At 50.9% G+C, this 18,509-nt stretch overlaps 9 protein-coding genes across 9 annotated transcripts, besides 2 other annotated features; 4 read left to right on the forward strand and 5 right to left on the reverse strand.

The window, feature by feature from the left end:
- Nucleotides 1-272: 272 nt before the first annotated feature.
- ACLA_030520 (FTFMHR domain-containing protein) lies at nt 273-3,177 on the forward strand (the record flags this gene model as incomplete). Its single annotated transcript, XM_001269744.1, has 7 exons — nt 273-348; nt 414-468; nt 550-1,639; nt 1,691-1,813; nt 1,864-1,914; nt 1,965-2,089; nt 2,136-3,177. The coding sequence occupies 7 exons, from the start codon at nt 273-275 to the stop codon at nt 3,175-3,177; spliced, it is 2,562 nt and encodes an 853-aa protein (XP_001269745.1).
- A 238-nt stretch (nt 3,178-3,415) lies between these two features.
- On the reverse strand, nt 3,416-3,964 carry ACLA_030530 (uncharacterized protein; the record flags this gene model as incomplete). The annotated part of the gene is made up of 1 exon (XM_001269745.1): nt 3,416-3,964. One exon carries the CDS (start codon nt 3,962-3,964, stop codon nt 3,416-3,418), a length of 549 nt encoding a protein of 182 aa, XP_001269746.1.
- A 714-nt stretch (nt 3,965-4,678) lies between these two features.
- On the reverse strand, nt 4,679-6,068 carry ACLA_030540 (NAD(P)/FAD-dependent oxidoreductase; the record flags this gene model as incomplete). The annotated part of the gene is made up of 3 exons (XM_001269746.1): nt 4,679-5,668; nt 5,770-5,895; nt 5,934-6,068. The coding sequence occupies 3 exons, from the start codon at nt 6,066-6,068 to the stop codon at nt 4,679-4,681; spliced, it is 1,251 nt and encodes a 416-aa protein (XP_001269747.1).
- A 409-nt stretch (nt 6,069-6,477) lies between these two features.
- ACLA_030550 (putative GARP complex subunit (Sac2)) lies at nt 6,478-8,754 on the reverse strand (the record flags this gene model as incomplete). The annotated part of the gene is made up of 5 exons (XM_001269747.1): nt 6,478-6,519; nt 6,588-6,623; nt 6,678-7,459; nt 7,516-7,810; nt 7,870-8,754. 5 exons carry the CDS (start codon nt 8,752-8,754, stop codon nt 6,478-6,480), a joined length of 2,040 nt encoding a protein of 679 aa, XP_001269748.1.
- Nucleotides 8,755-9,000: 246 nt separating this feature from the next.
- Nucleotides 9,001-9,030: a microsatellite.
- A 1-nt stretch (nt 9,031) lies between these two features.
- Nucleotides 9,032-9,055: a microsatellite.
- Nucleotides 9,056-9,368: 313 nt separating this feature from the next.
- On the forward strand, nt 9,369-10,173 carry ACLA_030560 (Eukaryotic translation initiation factor eIF-5A; the record flags this gene model as incomplete). The annotated part of the gene is made up of 4 exons (XM_001269748.1): nt 9,369-9,380; nt 9,585-9,851; nt 9,912-10,044; nt 10,109-10,173. 4 exons carry the CDS (start codon nt 9,369-9,371, stop codon nt 10,171-10,173), a joined length of 477 nt encoding a protein of 158 aa, XP_001269749.1.
- Nucleotides 10,174-10,794: 621 nt separating this feature from the next.
- On the forward strand, nt 10,795-12,890 carry ACLA_030570 (TFIIB-type zinc finger domain-containing protein; the record flags this gene model as incomplete). Its single annotated transcript, XM_001269749.1, has 7 exons — nt 10,795-10,899; nt 11,015-11,068; nt 11,190-11,575; nt 11,644-11,749; nt 11,801-11,939; nt 12,000-12,386; nt 12,511-12,890. The coding sequence occupies 7 exons, from the start codon at nt 10,795-10,797 to the stop codon at nt 12,888-12,890; spliced, it is 1,557 nt and encodes a 518-aa protein (XP_001269750.1).
- A 554-nt stretch (nt 12,891-13,444) lies between these two features.
- ACLA_030580 (ubiquitin-60S ribosomal protein L40 fusion protein) lies at nt 13,445-14,337 on the forward strand (the record flags this gene model as incomplete). The annotated part of the gene is made up of 4 exons (XM_001269750.1): nt 13,445-13,477; nt 13,630-13,800; nt 14,026-14,136; nt 14,251-14,337. The coding sequence occupies 4 exons, from the start codon at nt 13,445-13,447 to the stop codon at nt 14,335-14,337; spliced, it is 402 nt and encodes a 133-aa protein (XP_001269751.1).
- A 378-nt stretch (nt 14,338-14,715) lies between these two features.
- ACLA_030590 (Yip1 family protein) lies at nt 14,716-15,753 on the reverse strand (the record flags this gene model as incomplete). Its single annotated transcript, XM_001269751.1, has 4 exons — nt 14,716-14,773; nt 14,831-15,536; nt 15,599-15,650; nt 15,709-15,753. 4 exons carry the CDS (start codon nt 15,751-15,753, stop codon nt 14,716-14,718), a joined length of 861 nt encoding a protein of 286 aa, XP_001269752.1.
- Nucleotides 15,754-16,116: 363 nt separating this feature from the next.
- On the reverse strand, nt 16,117-17,470 carry ACLA_030600 (TBC domain-containing protein; the record flags this gene model as incomplete). The annotated part of the gene is made up of 3 exons (XM_001269752.1): nt 16,117-17,003; nt 17,056-17,187; nt 17,239-17,470. The coding sequence occupies 3 exons, from the start codon at nt 17,468-17,470 to the stop codon at nt 16,117-16,119; spliced, it is 1,251 nt and encodes a 416-aa protein (XP_001269753.1).
- Nucleotides 17,471-18,509: the final 1,039 nt, after the last annotated feature.

Genomic DNA, 18,509 nt, shown 5'->3' on the forward strand with positions numbered 1-18,509 from the left:
ACTAAACCGTATCAGACATAACCTGACCAAACGGGTAACAACCAATCCCCTCAGCATTGGCCATTAAGTAAGTCGACCTACTAGTTGGTTGTTGAAGATATTCAAGAGCGCGCAACATCTTCTGCTTCCATCTCCTTCGCTCTCCCCCTCCCCTTGTCACCATCATCCAGTGTCTTCTTCCTCTTATGATTTGCATACATTGATGTGGTGGTGATGTGATCTTGGATCCTTCTCTCCTTTTTCGATCACCTCGCAGTCCTGCGAGATTCGTCATGGTCCTGAAAAAGTGTAACATCTGTGACCGCCGGTTCAAAAAGACGGAGCACTTCAAGCGTCACGAACGATCGCGTTAGTAAACCTTGCTCTTCACTGGCCATACGTGTCTGACGCTTCTGACCCTCGGGTTCGAACAGATACCAAGGAAAAACCGTACGAGTGTAATGTCTGTCACAAACGCTTCTCCCGAAGGTGGGTCATGCAGCATGTCATTGGCGTTGGCTGCTTCAAGCAGAAGCTTCGAGATATCATCTGCTAACCTCCCTCCAACAGCGATGTTCTCAGCCGTCATGCAAAGGGCCACAACGGCGCCTCCGCAAGTGCTACCACCAGCGTTGTAAAGAGTCAACCTCATCCAGCGCCCAGTCAGATTTATGACCAGCAGCACTCGCTAGTCAATGACAGTAGTCAATTGATCCCTAATGTGAATTCCTGCGACGTACAACCAGTGCAAAGTATGCCAGTCATGCCACGCGATGCCCCTCTACCAACAGCAGCTGGCATCCAACCATCTTCTCTTGACTTTCTGGCGGACATATCCGCGCACCAGGCTCGGACGGGGCCGCAGATCAACTCTTTGTTAATGGATGAGCAGCAGAATTATTTTGAATGGGGTGACGTGGGAGCAACAGAAGCCCCCGCATATAGAGCCTCGCTGTTCGACCCTATGCCAAATGACGTTTTGCAATTCTGGCTGGAACCTCGAGGCGATACCACCTCTCATCATAGCTCGATAGACCTCGCGCCTGAGGCCACTATGGGTTCGATAAGCGATCGAGCTACAGTACCGCCCGATGAGCGGCTACATAGCCATCCGGTTGAGGGGATGAGCATCCAGTCCGGAAACGACATCCCGAGTGAACGGTTTGCCAGGGTTCAGCGGTATTGGCTTGCTCCATCCAATGGCGCTGGGCGTCTCATGAATGCTCTATGGCGAGATGTAGTTCGCATTTCCCTGGACAATATCTTCAACCTATATTCCGGGCAATCCTATAATAATTCCCCTGCCCTGCTAATAGGGTCAAGGTATGGGCTGGACGAGGAGTGCAGGCAGCATCTTCACGCAACCTTTGGCCAGATTCAAATCTCAGATCCACATTTGAGACAGTCAGATGCAACCCCGGTTTCTTCAGCAGGGTCTGCGGCAACCTTTGGCTCCCTTCACACCTTCCCCCCGGCCGAGGTCTTAGACATGGCTCTGGACTTGTATTTCCGCAACTTCCACCCCCTTGTGCCTTTCATCCATATCCCTACATTCACTGCAAAGAAGTCCCGCTCGTCAGTGCTCTATGTCATGTGTCTGATTGGTATGATCTTGCTGGGAACCAAGGGGACGACAACCTTCGTCTCAAAGAACTTCAATGTGGGTGAGCCATGTGTATACAGTCTGACAAAGCTAATGTTTTTTTAACAGCTGGTGCTTGCACGAATTACGGGCGAGCTGGCTAAGTGTGCGGCTGGAAATCAGGACGCTGTGGGCACTTTGTCTACCTTTGCAGCGGCATTTCTGTTTCTTAATCTTGCTGCGATGACCGGGGTATGACAAGCTTGATCTCTGACTTCGGAGTATGCGCTAACCTATACCAGGAGAAGGAACACATAGCGCAGAGCCAAATGCTCTATATCAGCCTCGTTACTGTAAGCGCCACCTGAGTTTCTTTTCAAGAGTTGAGCCAACACATTTTTAGGTCGCGCAACGACATGGGCTGTTTGCAGCAACAGAAGGCCAAATACTTGATATGAGCATTTTTGAGACCGTGCCTGATGTCGACGCGAGGTGGAAGGCATGGAGTAAAGTCGAGTCGGTGAAAAGGTGTGTACCTATGTCGCAAAGAGTTCCAATTTCTGACCTCAAATAGACTCATCACCGGACTCTTGCTGCTCGACTCTTGGTATTCTTCCTTCTTATCGATGAGCCCTGTCATTGTGCCAGATGCTATACAGCTCATTCTCCCATGTGATGAAGCGCTTTTCAACGCGAAAAGCTCCATGCAGTGGATGCAGCTGATTCGCAGTGGCAAGCGAGTTCTAATGCCAACTGTTGTTGCTCCGTCAGAAAATGTCGATCTTCCGGCACTGGACGGCTCAGTGGATGGCTTGTGTATGCACGGGGTGCTAGCAATGGTACAATTACGACTATCCGAGGCTTATCATCGTCTACTGTCGAATCGTGCGAGCTATCCGTTCGCGCCATGCCACACATACGCGATGGACGGTCGAGCGAGGTGCCTACCTACCCTCCAGTTGCAGATCACCAATAAGTACAGCGAGGCTCTTGAACGACTTGACGTGAATGTTGCCGTTATGTGGCATAACATGTGCATGACGCTCACGGCTGACATCCAAATATTTGACCTGGCCGCTGGACGTGCAGGTCCCCTTCCTGCTCGAAAGGCTTTGGATGATATTGCGGCGTGGGCTCAAACACCTGCAGCCAGAAGAGCGTGTCTCCACGCAGCACAAATCTACAAAGCCATGATGAACCGAAAAGCCTCAGATCATACCATGTTCCACTCCGTGTTCGCACTCTTCTCTGCGGGGCTTGTGCTGGCGCTGTATACATTCATGGCACCGAACCCTCCCGCGGCATCGGCCGGAGGCACTTCAATAGAGCTGCTGGACAACATCAACTGGCAGTCAGTTGGTCGAGAGGGGTTCACTAGTTTCATGGAACCCCGAGGCAGTCAGTCCTTTATTCCCTCGGATAACCCAGCAGTAAATTTCATCCGCAACGGAGGGACGATGTATCTTCGTGGAGTCCCCATCCAAGGAGGCTATCAATCGGCACGACGGATCATGCTGGATTACGCAGGGCTCTTGAAAGATGCTGGCAAATGGAGCGTCCGGAAGTTCTCCCATATCCTTCATATCATGGGCGACGTGCTTATGGATGTGGAATGAGCATCTTGCTGGCTCAGACGCATCGTATAATGCTAGAGTTGTTGACTAACAGGACCACCCCAAACCTGTCAGGCTATTTTTTCCAAACCAACGGAGATAGTATGCTTCTCGACTACGAGTACCCTTTGGCTCTCGAGTTATAAGTTGATGAAATGATTGTGGATTGACCATCCTTGACGAACGGCAAACCGATTATTTACACACATCGTATGCAAGGTTGTCAGACAAGATCAATTAATCACCACTGTCGAACTCGGCTATGCAGCTTACTCAGTTCCTCTGGTGTGGCGCTGACGTCCAGCATATGACCCTGACCATCCCGAAGATATGAGTCTCCCTCTGGGTTGCCCGCCAGCACTACCCTCGACAAGCCACAGTACGGATCCCCAAACCATTGCGCCTCACCATCTTCCTCCTTTTTCGCCTGGCAATGCTCCCCCTGTGTCTCAACCGACAAGGGCGGATTTGCCGCCTTGTACGTGGGAGCGCTCAACCCGTTACACCGCGCATCTGGCATGTGCCATACATCCTCGAGGACAAGCTTGTTGGAACGGGGATCACGAGGCGCACGCTGAACCTCCAGCTCGACTGTACCGATGCCCAGGACGCGCGACCGGCCGATCCGCCCTGGTGCGCGTCGGTAGGAGCGGAAGGTGGAGCGGTTTTTGGCGTAGTGGCAATTGCCGTCAACGACAATCCAGTCCCAGCAGCGGTTATATTTGGAAGAATCTTGGCTGGTGCGCTGGTGCGGACGTCGTGGATGGCTCTGCGATTGCGGTCGCTGCATTTGCTTATCGCGATAATCTCGCGCGTAGATCGTTTAAGCTCTGTGTATATAGCAAGAGATGGTAGACGTTTGATGACACGACTGGATGACGACTGGACTTGAGGTGAATTCTAACATGGACTCATCCGTCATCTCTCTGCAATTGTTCGATATATGTACAGTGTTCAAAACCTCCAGCGAACGGACCAGGAAGAAAAAAAAATTAATACCAGCCACATTAATACCTCAAGAACCCCATATGTGGCAATTCCTACCGTATGGAGTATGTATCTCCCTCAGTCTGGCGGAGTCCGCGATCTACGTGATGTAACTCCCACTCCACAGTCCACACTGAGAAGCTGAGTAACAGTGCATACAGTGCGCAAGCGGATATGTGTGGGTGAACCAGCTATGGGATTTTGGGGTTCACGTCGTTCGGGAAGGAGTGCTTGACGTCAGAACCAGAGTATGGATGGATGAGGATCTGGGTAGAGAGAGAGCTTATTCTCTGTACATTCTGGTTCAGATTGGGTGGAGGGAGAGGTTTCCTAAAAGGAGATTTAGAGATGTGATTGAAAGTTGTAGTTTTTTTTTTTTTTGTTGAGATTGCTGTTGTCTAGGTATCTATGCGTGCTGGGTCATAGAGATTATAGCCAAGCAATGGACCGATGAACATATGCATAGGGTATAGGACAAGGTCAGCGCTGGAAAGTCATGTCATCATGCAACACCCCATCATCGATAGAGAAGCCCCTCGACCATCTCCGCAATGGCAAGCGAACTCGTCAACCCCGGGCTCTCAATGCCCAGCAGATTGATGAACCCAGGAAATCCCTCTTCCTCCTGGATGACAAAGTCCTGGAACCCCTTGCCCGTGTTCACGGCTCCGCCTCGCCCCAGCTTGGGCCGGATCCCGCAGTAATCCAGCGTGATGGCGTCCGGGTCCACGTGAGGCAGGTAGGCTTTGATCTCGGGCAACGCCTGCTGCAGCCTGGCCGGGCTGGGCTTCAGATCCGTCGGATCGTCCACCCACTCGACGTCAGGCCCGAACCGGATCCTCCCCGCCATGTCGAGGGTCAAATGGGTGCCCAGCCCGCCATGGCCCGGCAGCGTCGCCGGATACACCAGGACGGACGTCCTGGGAAACGACGCCGAGTACCCGAAATACGTGCCCTTGGCGTAGTAGGGCGTGCGGTGCCGCTCCCGCGGCAGCACCATGTTACTGACCTGGCACGCAGCGTTTCCCGCGCTGTTGACCAGCGTCTGCGCCGTGATGGACGTCTCCGCGCCGTCCGCCGACACAGCCGTGATGCGGTAGCCCGCGCGCCCGCCCTCCAGCGCCTCGATCCCCGTCACGGCCGTCAGGAACGCGCAGTCCCCACCGCGGTCTTCAAAGTCGCCCTGCAGGTACGTCATGAGCGCGTGGCTGTCAACGATCCCCGTCGAGGAGCTCTCCACGATCCCCGCGAGCGCCTGGACCTCTGGCTCGCGCCGCGCGGCCTCCTCGCGCCCGACCGGCCGCGTCGGGACCCCGAGTTGCTGTGCGAGCGCGTGCACGGCCATCGCGGCGCGCCATTGCTCCTCGTTCTGCGCGACGATCCATTTCATCGTGTTACGGTGCGGGATGCCGTGCTGAGCGCACAGGTCGTACATCAGGTGTTTCCCTCGGATGCATAGTTGTGCTTTGAGCGAGTCGGCTCCGTAGTATAGCCCGGCGTGGATAACCTAGTATCAAACCCAAGTTGCAAAGCGGCATTAGTCAAATCTTTCTTTCCTGGTCTGGCGACTGGCGACTGGCGCAGTTGTGGATGTGGAATGAAAATCACCTCGGAATTACGGCTGCTCGTCTCTGTTCCTGCCGCTTCGTGCCTCTCCAGGAGGATGGTCGAGGTACCCTCTCGCGACGCCAGTTGCCGCGCAACCGCAAGCCCTACCACCCCGGCGCCAATTACCTTGTCATCGATGAGTATCCATTGTGTCAAGCTCGAACCGTCTGCGCCAAGGCGTTGCGGGGAGAAGGGTTTACCGCATGTGTGACGTCGGCCTTGGACGGTCGCGTGCTGGAGAAGTTGCGCTGCGGGCGGAATACCCTACTAGGGATTGAGAGACAAGCGCGAGTAGCCATGGCCCCGAAATGCGTGATGGACTTCAATTCCAGAAATGCGCAGAGTCCTGTATTGAAGAAAAGGTTTGCGAGACTTGGGAATCCCCCCGCGGTGATATGGATATGAGCGTCGGTGCTGGAGCCGATGGCCGATAACGCCGAGATAAGAACGCCGTGTCAGATCTTGATTGCTTCATATAACGAGACAGCTAGGCTTTGCAATTCGAGTGATCTATCAGAGTGTTACTGCTCCCGGTGCTAGTATGAGAACACCTTACGGTCGCAGGTTATATTATATCCAGCTGGGGAAGCCGAGATGATTACATGATTCTTCCAAGTCAAAAGAATGGTATCAGCATGAATATGAATCGCTAATGGGAATAATGTACAGCCAATTCTCTATGTCACATCTGCATCGAATTCGGAAAAGCTAGCCTCGTTTTCCGACGTTCTTGAGCATCTCATCCAAGTGCTGGGGGCAAGTCAGTATTCAGCAAGATCCCTGATAGAAGGTAGACAAGACTCTGAATGGTTACATACCTCTTTTTGCTCGGTGGCCATCTTGCCTTGGGTATCCTACGTCGATGTCAGTTATCGGCAATATGGCGGTGAGGGGATCAAGGCACTTACACTAATGATGGTCAGGACCAAAGAATAATTATTAAATAGGAATCGCTCCCTCCTCTTCGCGTCTCCGCCACTCCGACTCAATTTGGTCAAGAGATTGTCGAATTCGGAGGTCAGCCGTTTCAAGCTGTTCGAGACTGGCTCGTCATCCCCGGCGTCGCTGCTAAGAACCAGAATGCCATGCACGAGCTGGCCGAATCGTTGTGTAAGGAAGTGCGGTGCAGACGATTTGGTCAAGTCATCGCCACCTGCTAACGACAACGCAGAAACAGCACTTCGACCCGTGTTGGAAGCTACCCGTTTCAGGGACTCGCGGTGAAGATCCATGATCACCTGGAATCTCGGCCATAGCTGCATGTTGGTCCCGTTGACGTAGGAATCGGCCACTGGCACCTTCCGCCGTTGCAGCTCAAAGGCCGCATGTTGGTTCAATCGCACGCAGATCAAGACTCCCAGCGAGTCCGTCGAATTCTCGATCAGCTGCTTGGTCAGATTCTGACCGACTGCAAAGACTGGTTCGAAGATCTCAACCGCCTTGCGAGAGATCTGATGAAAGGACAATGTCGAAAACATCTCGGTCATGAAAGAATACTCGGCGGAGATATTGTCCACCAAAGCAAGGTTGAAGTTACGGAAAGGAACTTCGATTCCATGGAACGACTTATCCTCCTCGGCCAGATATGCCGACATGGCCATGTGGTTGCTGGTTCGCAGGATGTCAATCCTCCTGCCAAGAGAAAACGGATCGTGTGCTGCTGAGCCGGAGCGGCCGGTGATGATATGCCCTGTACAATATTTAGCCCCGGTCGAAACCGTACCCAATGAACAAGGGGTGGCCCACCTGATTTCTGCGCAGAAGGGTCCCCTCCGAGTATATCATTTCGATCGCTTGGGTAGACTTTGATCTTCTCGAGAGCTTGCAAGTAGCGTGTAAAATGCGAAAGGTAATACCATCGCATGGTGTTAATATATGCCTGTGTGATTTCTCCCGTAAGTTGCGGGTGAGCTCGAGAGATGTAGCTATAGATGTCCTTGAATCTGACCAGGCGTTGCTGTTGTAGAATTTGGGCGTTGATGTTCGGGGAGCGGAGCGCTCGGATTTGAGACACCAGATAGTCCCTGATTCTTTCTATTGCCTGCAGCACAAGTTATCAGCAATGGGACGACGGCCTGGTGCTGGCAGTGGTTCACTAACTCTGTCTTTGATATCGCTCAATAATGGGCGTACGTCTTCGATTGATTTCGTGCTACCACCGCTAGAAACCTTTGCTTCTATACTTGCTGTGCGCGCCTCGATCTCACTCAAGGCCTTGACCCAGTTCTCATCAATGGGTCCCTCGGCGATCAGCCGAACAGCTCGCGGTGAGATGCTAATCTCCTCCACGGCAGGGCCAAGAAGTTGCTCTACATTGCGCCGATTTTCCAGCATCGCAGTCAGTTGTACAGATCGGGTCTGGAGTGTCTCAATCTCAGCAGAAACGGCACCAAGCTCGCTCTGGAAATCACTCAGATACACCTCAACTGACTTGGAGACATCGTCACAGCTCGTGATAGCAGAGTGTAGATCCTGGAATTTATCTCTTTCCTTCTCAAATTGCTGGATTGTCTGGGCACTGACTTCGGTTGAGGATGTCGTGCGTGGCTCGTCTACTTGGGATGCGAACTCCTCCAGACTGAGGCCTCCGAAATCTATTGATTCAACCAGCGTCGGAGGTTTTCCTGATTGCGGCGATACCGATGTAGCAGCAGCAGTCTCCAGCGTGCCCCCCTTCTGCTTTCCAATTATACTCTGCAACACCTCGAGCGGATCAGCTACGTCAGACGGGCGGGACCTTGCAGCCGCGCCTTGTTTGAGAACTGACCCATTACCCTCACGTGCGGTTGCCGAAAGGGATGTAGTCGAGTCGCTCGGTGTCAGCAGTAACGATAAAGAGGAGCCCTGCCGATTAGGACCGGGACGATGGCTCGAGGGAGCAGGAGACAGGTAAGAGGGCGATCTCCGAGGAGCTGGTGAATTACTGCGACTATCAAACGGAGCGCCCGATGGGATGGAATGACCCGAGATGCGGTCCAGCCACATATTGAAGAATCAGCACGAGGGATCGTGCTTGTGGTAAACAGCTCACAGATCTCATTGAAGTCGATCGAGGGACGTCACGCTATCTGGAAGTATGCCAATGGTACCTGGGCGAGCTCGCTCTCTGTACCAAACGCATTGACGGATCTTCTGGAGACAACAGAATCGGGGACAATGCAGCAACCAAACAGCAAAGTACGACTCTCAATCCCACATCATAATTCTGACCTGGATGTGGCCAAGAGATGCCCTGTTGGCCTGTTGTCCTGTTGTCCTGTTGCTACTAGCCTACTACTAGCCTACTAGGTACAGTATACTCCAGCTCTCCCAGGTCGAGATGCTACGGTCGGCGCGGCGGACCACAGATGTGGTTTCTCCGAGACTAGGCCCGTTTGGGCGCTAGCGACAGCAAAACCCCGCCACAACAAAACTGCCTTTTTTCGCAGGCGATTTGGCGATTTCTTTTTTCGCCCGTCTGTCTCCTCCAACCCTCTCTGAACTTTTTTTCTCCCTCCCCCCTATCTCCCTCTTCCTAATTCGAAAGAAAATCCATCCCAGGGTCCTCCTGCTATACTTTCATTAATCCCTATTTTCCACTCTCCTCCCACACATTCACAATGGCTGACGAGGTATGTTCCATCCTCCCTCCCGATACACTCAACTCGAAGTACTTTTCGCTGCGTTGCTGGGTTTCGATGCAAGCCCCGCATCCATCCCAAATGTCCCCCCTCGTCTGCTCCATCGCTCAACCCAGAGTGATACAGGCATCGACCGATACTATCTGCCATCGAAGTCTATTTTGGTAATCTGTACTGACGCTCTATTCTGTTCAGCACCATGATACCTTCGAGTCTGCCGACGCTGGTGCGTCCGCGACTTTCCCCATGCAGTGTTCCGCTCTGAGAAAGAACGGTCACGTTGTCATCAAGGGCCGTCCCTGCAAGATCGTCGACATGTCCACCTCCAAGACCGGCAAGCACGGTCACGCCAAGGTCCACATGGTCGCCATCGATATCTTCACCGGCAAGAAGCTCGAGGATCTCTCTCCCTCCACCCACAACATGGACGTCCCCAACGTCAGCCGTCGTGACTACCAGCTCGTAAGTACCCGGTGGAAGACGGAGTGTACTCCCTGTGACTAAGATACTAATCCGGTCCAGCTCGATGTTACCGACGATGGCTTCCTTTCCCTGATGGACGAGAACGGTGCCACCAAGGACGATGTCAAGCTCCCCGACAACGAGATCGGCGAGAAGATCGTCCGCATGTTCCGTGAGGAGGAGAAGGACTGCAGTAAGTGACCGACCCAAACCTTCATCACGTGACGAGTCTGATTCTAATTTTGATTTCCTTCTAGACGTCTCCATCCTCACTGCCATGGGCGAGCAGGCCGCCATGGATGTCAAGGAGGCCCCCAAATAAATGATCACAATTTTCATGGATCTCTTTCTGCTCCGTCGGCCATTGTGTATCTCAAGGTCTCCTTTCATGTATGTCCTTTAGTGTGTGGATGATGCGACCTTTTGGGCGATTTATGGCATGTCTGTTGCTTGACTCGAGTCCGCCAATCTAGCCTTGGATGTACGCCGCATCAGCAAAAGGAATTGCTTTTAAATTGACGACACAATGTGCGCCCACCCGGAAACGGTTCAATTTAACGATAGTCTGACGATCAAAATAAAAAAACAAGAATTACATGTCTAATTTTGAGCTATTTCATACTCGTAGATTTTCGGTTTTCCGTTTGTCTGACTAGACATCTATGTGGACTGTAGGACGGAGATTTTTTGGCTGCTAATCATGGTATCTTTGCATAGTGTGTAGAGAGATAAAGTAGATATTGGATCGTCGGGCTGTATCAGGTTCGACGTGACATGGGAAAGAGAGGTACTTGTCCAGTTGACGGTAAGTACTTGGATCCCGAAATATGAGGCGTCAAAATTCTCTCAATCAACGATTTGCGACCCGAACCAAACTCCTGTCAACATGTCATCCACCTTTCCGCTTCATCTCCCCATCCAAGAATGAACACAGCTGTTCGAGATGGAGTACACCACCCGAGGGGTCTGTGGGCAGGAAGGGTGCCGTGAGACTCGATATTACCTTGACAATGGTCTCTGGTTTTGCCGGCGGGGTCATCAGCAAGAGGTACAGTCAAGTCAACCTACCCCAACCCCCCGCCCTATTTTCTCTTGCATAGTATCACGCGAAAGATTTCTGTTTCCGGTTGATTAATTCCCCTGTACAGGGTTTACAAATCGAGGAAGACCCCGAAGATTTTGGGACACAGGGCAAGACCAGCCGTGTGAAGAAAGCTGTCGCCGAAAAGGGCCAAAAGAGTATGCATCGGGAATCGCTATATATCCTGAGTGGTCGGAGTATTGCTAACGATCGCACCAGCGTACCGTGGGCGCCAGGCGCATACTCTTTTCTTACAGATCTACCAGCTGATACTCTGGAAACAATGTCATGCCTTGGTTCAGAGCCGAGGGTTTCCGGTGCAGCTTGAGGTACCCTGCAACTACAGCATACCCGATTGTCCATGTAGATACTGGTATCTAACTCCTGATGCGCAGAGTATCGTCCGTGATCTGTGGGCTCTTCGGTTAGAGAGTCTATCGGATCGGCTCAATGTCTCTGCAGAGAGTGATAGAGAACCTGAACTCTTCAGTTCTCAGCCTGCCGCGTCCTTCGACAAACAAGAGGATGCTTATAGACCCAGTGGGAGGGCTACTCAATGGCCTCGATTAATTGACACAATTGGACTCTGCTATCTCGGTTGCCTGCTGATGAGGCTTCCGGTCACTGTTGGAGAACTACATCGGTAACAAATACTCAGTTTCAACGAAATTGACGAGTCTCATCTGATGTAAATCTTTTTTTCCCCTGCAGAATGATCATGCGAGAAGATGTTCCTTTTATCAGGGTCCTCAGGTCGATTCCGCGGGAGATGAGAGATAAGCTACCGCAAGAGTATCTCTCTCTGCTGGAAACTACTGTGAGCCGATTACTTCAGCCCTAGCTTTTGCGATTACTGACCATATGATAGAGACTGATCAAGGCGGAACATCTTCACAAAGCCACACTTGAACTATCATTGCTATACCGCATAAAATTTGGTGTTCAGCTTCCCCCTCTAAACACACCGGCTCTACTATATCGCTATATCAGGCGCCTTGCGCTTCCAGGTATGTATAGGTTTAATTATGCCCTGGATGCTGGACAGCCAATTGACTGAATATCCTTAGTCGAGATATATCCCGCCGTCAAGAGGATACAAAGCCTCCTAGGCTTTAAGTTTGAATTTCCAGCAAGTATACTGGGCAAAAGACGGCCGCTTCACCTGCCTGAGGTACAAATTATCACCCTCGTTGTCATTTCTACTAAACTATTCTTTCCATTTGACGACATCAAGAGATACCCTGTGTCGGTACGGGAACCCAGTGCACAGGTGCTCGATTGGGAGCTCTGGTCACAGGTCCAAAGACATTTTGATAGCCGAGAGACGGTTGGAGGACGTATTGGGAAAGGAAATGAGATATTGATCACCGAGAAAGATGTTTTCAACATGTCACCGGCTCAGCTGGATGAATATATGGATTGGTATGAGAACAGCTGGCTGGACCACAGCAAAAGTAAGGAGCGTCGTCGAAACCAGCATTTGCACAGTGTTCTAATCTTTATCTCCAGTCTCAAATCCGTTGGCAGACTTCTTCCCAATTGGTCCGACTGCCTCGCAAAGCCAGCCTATTTTTTCAGTGGAAGATGATCATGAAGCTATGCACACGATGTTACAGACAGTCATTCGCCAACTGAAACCCAGAAAAGCTATACCGGATCTTGAATCTGATGTCGCTCGTCCAGGATCTTTCTATCCCCGCTACCGGACCGAGTCAGACCTGCCAGAGACGGCAAGGTCCTTCTACGAAACTGCTGCCAAGGTGGCAGGAATCTCATTATCTACACTCGTCAGGGCCGTATCACAAACCGAGGCCAAGCTCTCCCGATGGTTGGATGATCAGAGGAGGACCGAGTACCACGGAGATTCAATGGAGATGGATATAAATGACGACGCAAGCACAGATGATATGGAGGCGATTGGGGCCCAAGACATGTCTGACTCGAGTGACGAACAATGACAAATGTGTCGTTTAGCAGACAGTCATGTTATATAACCTTTACTATACAGTAGTAACTAGTACTCAAAGAGCGACAACGTTCAGCTGTCGACAAATTAGACGGTTGCTATTCCCAATGCATGGTCAGGTTATATTAGGGCGGATTTTAAAGCAAGAGAGTATTCATAGTGGAAGACGATATCATACTAGGAGCAGGCCGTGTCCATCCTAGATCCTCGATCTTGATATTAATGAGGATCATGGAAACCCAAGATATCAAAGACCGAAGTGGCTGAGAAAGTTCTATGTATGGAAATGCGGAGAAGGTCCCGAAAAGGGAAAGTGGCACCTGCCGGCGGCGGCCAAGAGTGGCGATGACAAAACCAGAAGCTAGGGCTTAGGGTATCACCAAATCAGTCCACCCATTGCTAAGCGAGAAATCCTCAAATTGACATTGCATTCTACGCCTGCGTATTCAGCGATCGTCAGCCAGCAACAACGAAAAATCGCAACCAGTATGTTGACCATCGTGTTATTACACGCTGTCTATTTAATCCACGAGTTCATCAGCTAACATGCATTTTTTTCTGCGATTTTACAGTGCAGATGTAGGTCTTTTAAACCCTTGAACCGCACCATCCGGAGACTCCTTTGCCAGGCCCCCGAATCTACCGACGCGATACACGCGAGAGAATACGAACACCCATGCAGGAGAGAAAATGGCCATGACTGACAAGTTTCGGTTAATAGTTTCGTCAAGACCCTGACGGGTAAGACCATTACCCTCGACGTCGAGTCGAGCGACACCATCGACAACGTCAAGGCCAAGATCCAGGACAAGGAGGGCATCCCCCCTGACCAGCAGCGCCTGATCTTCGCCGGCAAGCAGCTTGAGGATGGCCGCACCCTGAGCGACTACAACATCCAGAAGGTACGCGAATTCCTTATCGGACGACATTTGGATTGAGATTCGGTGATGCGGAAAGTGAGAACTTGCCGCATGAAGCGTGCGGTTTCCTCGTTGCTGGAGTTGATGGGAATTATCCGGATCCTCCGGCACGAGAGCTATCGCGAAGAGGAGGATCGTCCATGAAAGGATTGGCATGGTTGTCGCATGGGATATGTTTTGCTGATGGGTCGCTTTTCACTCTTACAGGAGTCCACCCTCCACCTCGTCCTCCGTCTCCGTGGTGGTATCATCGAGCCCTCGCTCAAGGCTCTCGCCTCCAAGTACAACTGCGAGAAGTCCATCTGCCGCAAGTGCTACGTACGTCTAGCCTCTCCATCCGAATCCCGCATCGACATATTTGTGAAGACGGCATTTATGAACAGTGTTGGGTCACGGTCGCTGGATACGCTGCTAACTGGATGTCTTGAATAGGCCCGTCTTCCTCCTCGTGCCACCAACTGCCGTAAGAAGAAGTGCGGTCACACCAACCAGCTCCGCCCCAAGAAGAAGCTCAAGTAAACGATTTCTATCTTGTTACGGTTTTTCTGCGTTGCTGGGGGAAGAAATGCTCAAAGCTACGACTCGATTGCAGCATGGGAGGTTTTAAAAGGCGTTAAGATGACGATACATTATAGCCAAAGTCAAATGTTATTAGTTGACTCCTCTCGGAAGAAGTTGCAATCAAAACAGCTGTAAAAATTCAATCTTGCTCTCATGACGTTAGATTGCTGTTATACAGATACATGTGCGTGTTCATCAGAGAAAGAGTGAAAGCAGTAAACGCAGGGACGAATGACGTGGTTGCTTCCTGAGCAAGTCAGCGTGCCTCGGCCGTTGGTGAAACTTGAAAACATTTGTATATCCATCGCATCCATCTTCGCAACACAAGATCCGCCACTAGTCATGATGGTCGTCGTCCTTGTCCTTGTTCTTCTTGGAAACAGGGCTTCCGTGCCTGCAACAACATTAGCAATGATTAAAGACATTCAATCAAGGAAGATGTCAGACGTACGCAAAGAACAGGATCTTGATGGCAATCGCCAAGCCCGCATGGAGAACAATGACCAGGATCAAGAGAATCTTGCTCGTCTTCGCATCCGTCGCACTCAGCACAGGATACAAGTTCCTCAGCAGGAAGACGACAGTCCAACCGAAGCCCACGCCAACAAGCGCCCAGTTGAGCGCTGTCAGCGGACTCCAGCTCACCAGCGCAACAGCAATCCAGACCAGGTTCGAGTATCCATACAAGGCCCAGCACTCAATCAAGTCCGCGGTGGAGCTGCCGAACCAGCGCAGCGCACCCCACAGCGCGATGGGGATGATGCCCGTGTATCCGTAGATCAAGCCCGCGGCCCCCGACAGCAGGGTGAAGTCGTACTCGAAGTGCTTTTCGCCCCTGTTTGACATCCACTGCGAGATAGTGCCTGTCAGGAACAGGATCACCACCACCGTCGTTGCGATCCAGAACGGCCCGTAGAGATCGGCGTTGCCTTCCAGGACGTCGAGGAAGTTGCTGCGCGGGTATAGTGTCGCGAGGCAGCGCCGGAGCACCTCGTTCGTGTCAACATCGAAGAACTGCGAGTAGTAGTGGATGGACCACCAGGCGTGTTTGGTGGGTGTACCGCCCGGCGACCTGTCGCGGGCGCGGGAGGAGCCTCCGCCGAGGAAAGGGGTGGAGTCTTGCTGGGCTTTTGCGTTTCGTTGGTCGTTTTCAAAGTCTGGGTAGTTGAGAGGAATGACAATCAGTAACTGGAATCTGTGTTGGAAGGAATTGGCTTACTGGATGGGTGAAATTCAAGGTCCTCTTGGAGGTCGGTATGCCCGAGGTCGCCCTGAAGCAGCATCAGATAAAGCATTCGCTTGAGAGCAAGTATCTCGATGGGTGATTACCTCTGCATCAACGTCTACGACCACATCGTAGCCCTGATTCGCCATGTTGGGTCTTCTGTGTCTGTTGATCGAACTGTTGTTGATTCCAAAGCGAGAGAGTGGTGGAAAGTAGAGTACACATCAGCTGTCAGGGCGTTGGATGGAAAGCCACGCACCAGCCACACATGTGGAGAAAGCAGTACGTATGCCAAATGCCCACCGAGTTGGCGACTCGTCTAAACTGTCAAGATATCGATTCCGTACTCCGTATCCGTACTTTGAAGTAATCATGAACAGGTCTTCTAATAATGATCATATAATTTTGATGATCCTTCATAAATTGTTGCATAAGCTATACTAATACATTTGCATCAACAGTTGATGACTTGCTTCTCCTGGACTACTCAAGAGAAAGTAACATCCATTCCATCAAAGCCAGCCATATCGATGAAGAGCCGATTTGAATCGAGCGAGAGACGCCCAGACGGGGGTGTCGAAGCCCTTTCTCTTGATCCAGATGGACACAGCACCAATGAAAATGGTAACCACTACCGAACCGATTGTCCTTCTATTAGACCACAAGAAAGCGAGGGCTTTCTCTTTCAACTCCTCATTTTGCAGTTCTCGCGTTTGCTTCTCAAAAAGCCTAACGGCTTCTTCTCTGGTTTGCGTTGCAAAGGGATCCCGTGAGGACTTGAGAACACTGTTCTGGGAAATCTTCTTCCACGCGCCGAACGGCAAAGACTCCGGGGGATATTCATTGAAGAGCTGCATAGCATGCGATATCAGCCCATCAAGATTCAGAGGTTGGGGCAATTTCGAGAGAGTGAAATGTAACATTTCAGGTTCATCGACAGGTATTTCCAGTAGCTCCTTTTCGCGTGACAGTATAATCGCTGCGAATAAGTAGATGGATATGACGGGTTCTGTCGCCAGTAGGAAATCAAAAAGCCGTGCTATGTCACTATATTCCTGGATGTCATGGGCATATAATGTAAGGGTTGCTGCAAGCGCAAAGAATGGTCGAATCTCTGCAAGGTGCTCTCGTAAGGCAGGATCGGCCTTCTCGATGATTGCTGGAATAAGCTGCAAGTGCTTCAATGCAGGCGAGAGAGACGGTAACATATAATCTCTGATTCTAAACAGAGATATCTGCGTCACGGCAGGAACCGCCTGCTGTCCACCGAGCACCAGCAACAGAACCTGTACGATATCATGATACCCCTGAAAGTAGCAAAGCATGGGGTACTTCCGGAGTCCTTTCCTTATGAGGACCGATAATTCGTCCTTCTTCGAGGACAACTCATCCTCGGCGCCTGGAGACAGGTAAATGATTAAACCTTGGGCTTCTGAGTTTCAGACACGTACACTGAGGGTAATATACAAATGAACGGTTCACATCGAGTTGGACCTGGTCCTCGTCCTTATGCGACGGAAGGTCTTCCCAAGACACGAACTCCGAGTCTTCTACATCCGTATCACATCGAAGAAGAATAGGCCCTAGGGAAATATTACTCATATGCCTCTCTGAGCATGAGGAGATTGACTTACAAGCTAATCGTCTTAAATCATCATTCAGAAAGCCACCTTCTGAGGTCGCATATGAAACCAAACCATCAAAGTCGCGCAAGTCGCATGCCCTGCGGATAGCTTCTTCTTTCTCCGTTTTGTGAGGAGCACTCTCACTCTGAGAGTCTAATGTTTGTGCAGATGAATTCACAGGAGACGCCTGTTGCTTTTCCCCCAAGGAGTCGTTTGGCGGATTCCTCGAAGAACCACCCATTTCTGCTCGACGACAGGTCAATCAAACGCGTATCAAATCACCAGGCTTTACTTGACCATAGGATGAGAAGCGAGGATTGAAATACAAAAAAAAAAAACTCTAGTTGACCGTTGGAAAAATCCACAGAAGATCTATGTCCAACTTGCGACGAACCACCAGTCTTGCATAAACGGGAAATTGTATCCAAATTATTGAAATAAGTAAGGACCTCAAATCAGCGATTTTGGTGCTTTTTGCAGTAATCTGATCATCCCAACCAATGATGGCCAACACAGACATGAACCGTGCTCGATGATGATGATGGAGTTATTGCGCTGCCAGCAATGGCAGCTGTTTGAGGCCTCAGGCCAGCATCCGCGGACGTCTCGTGATTTGACTGGTCCATCCACCGCCCAGAGATGCAAAGGAAACAATTCCCGCCGAGATGGAAGGAGCAGACCATCAGTTCATGGGATTTTCGGATTATTTTATCCTGAAAAGTATCGAAATTTGATAGGATTTAAGGATACTGTGGCTAAACCTTTTGTTTAGCTATCGGAAGGGGAAATACACCACTTCGCTTTGTCCAGGCCGCAAAGTGGTGGTGCAACTACTGCAACAGAGGGGCATAGAGCAGGATATTGATCGCTTGATCGCTGTTCGGCAAAATAATTGATGAAAGCCAGCTCATTGCTTCGGGCATCACCCAATTCACGATTACAGCATTCCTCGGGAATGAAAAGTCTGAAGCAAGGCGTGCTAAAGACATAGTACTCCGCAGCTCAAGCTCATCTCGCGAAGTATTGCAGGTTGTAAGTACCATCGATCTGTTGATTTATTCCTTTCCGCGCTCAAGGCAACATTCTCACTCCTCGCTATACAAGATACATGCTTATTACATGATATTTGCACTCGTTTATTCATCCACACTTCTGTCATACGGCCAAGATTGCTGCTTGGTCAGCAGGCTGCAGAAGTATTCATTTGACTGCTCAACCCTATTCCCTTGGTGAAATCAAAATGAGACATGGTTGTGAGGCTTCTTCGGCGTGTGAACATA

The sequence above is a fragment of the Aspergillus clavatus genome, genomic scaffold (assembly GCF_000002715.2).
Source record: "Aspergillus clavatus NRRL 1 1099423829805 genomic scaffold, whole genome shotgun sequence".
Lineage (NCBI taxonomy): Eukaryota > Fungi > Ascomycota > Eurotiomycetes > Eurotiales > Aspergillaceae > Aspergillus > Aspergillus clavatus.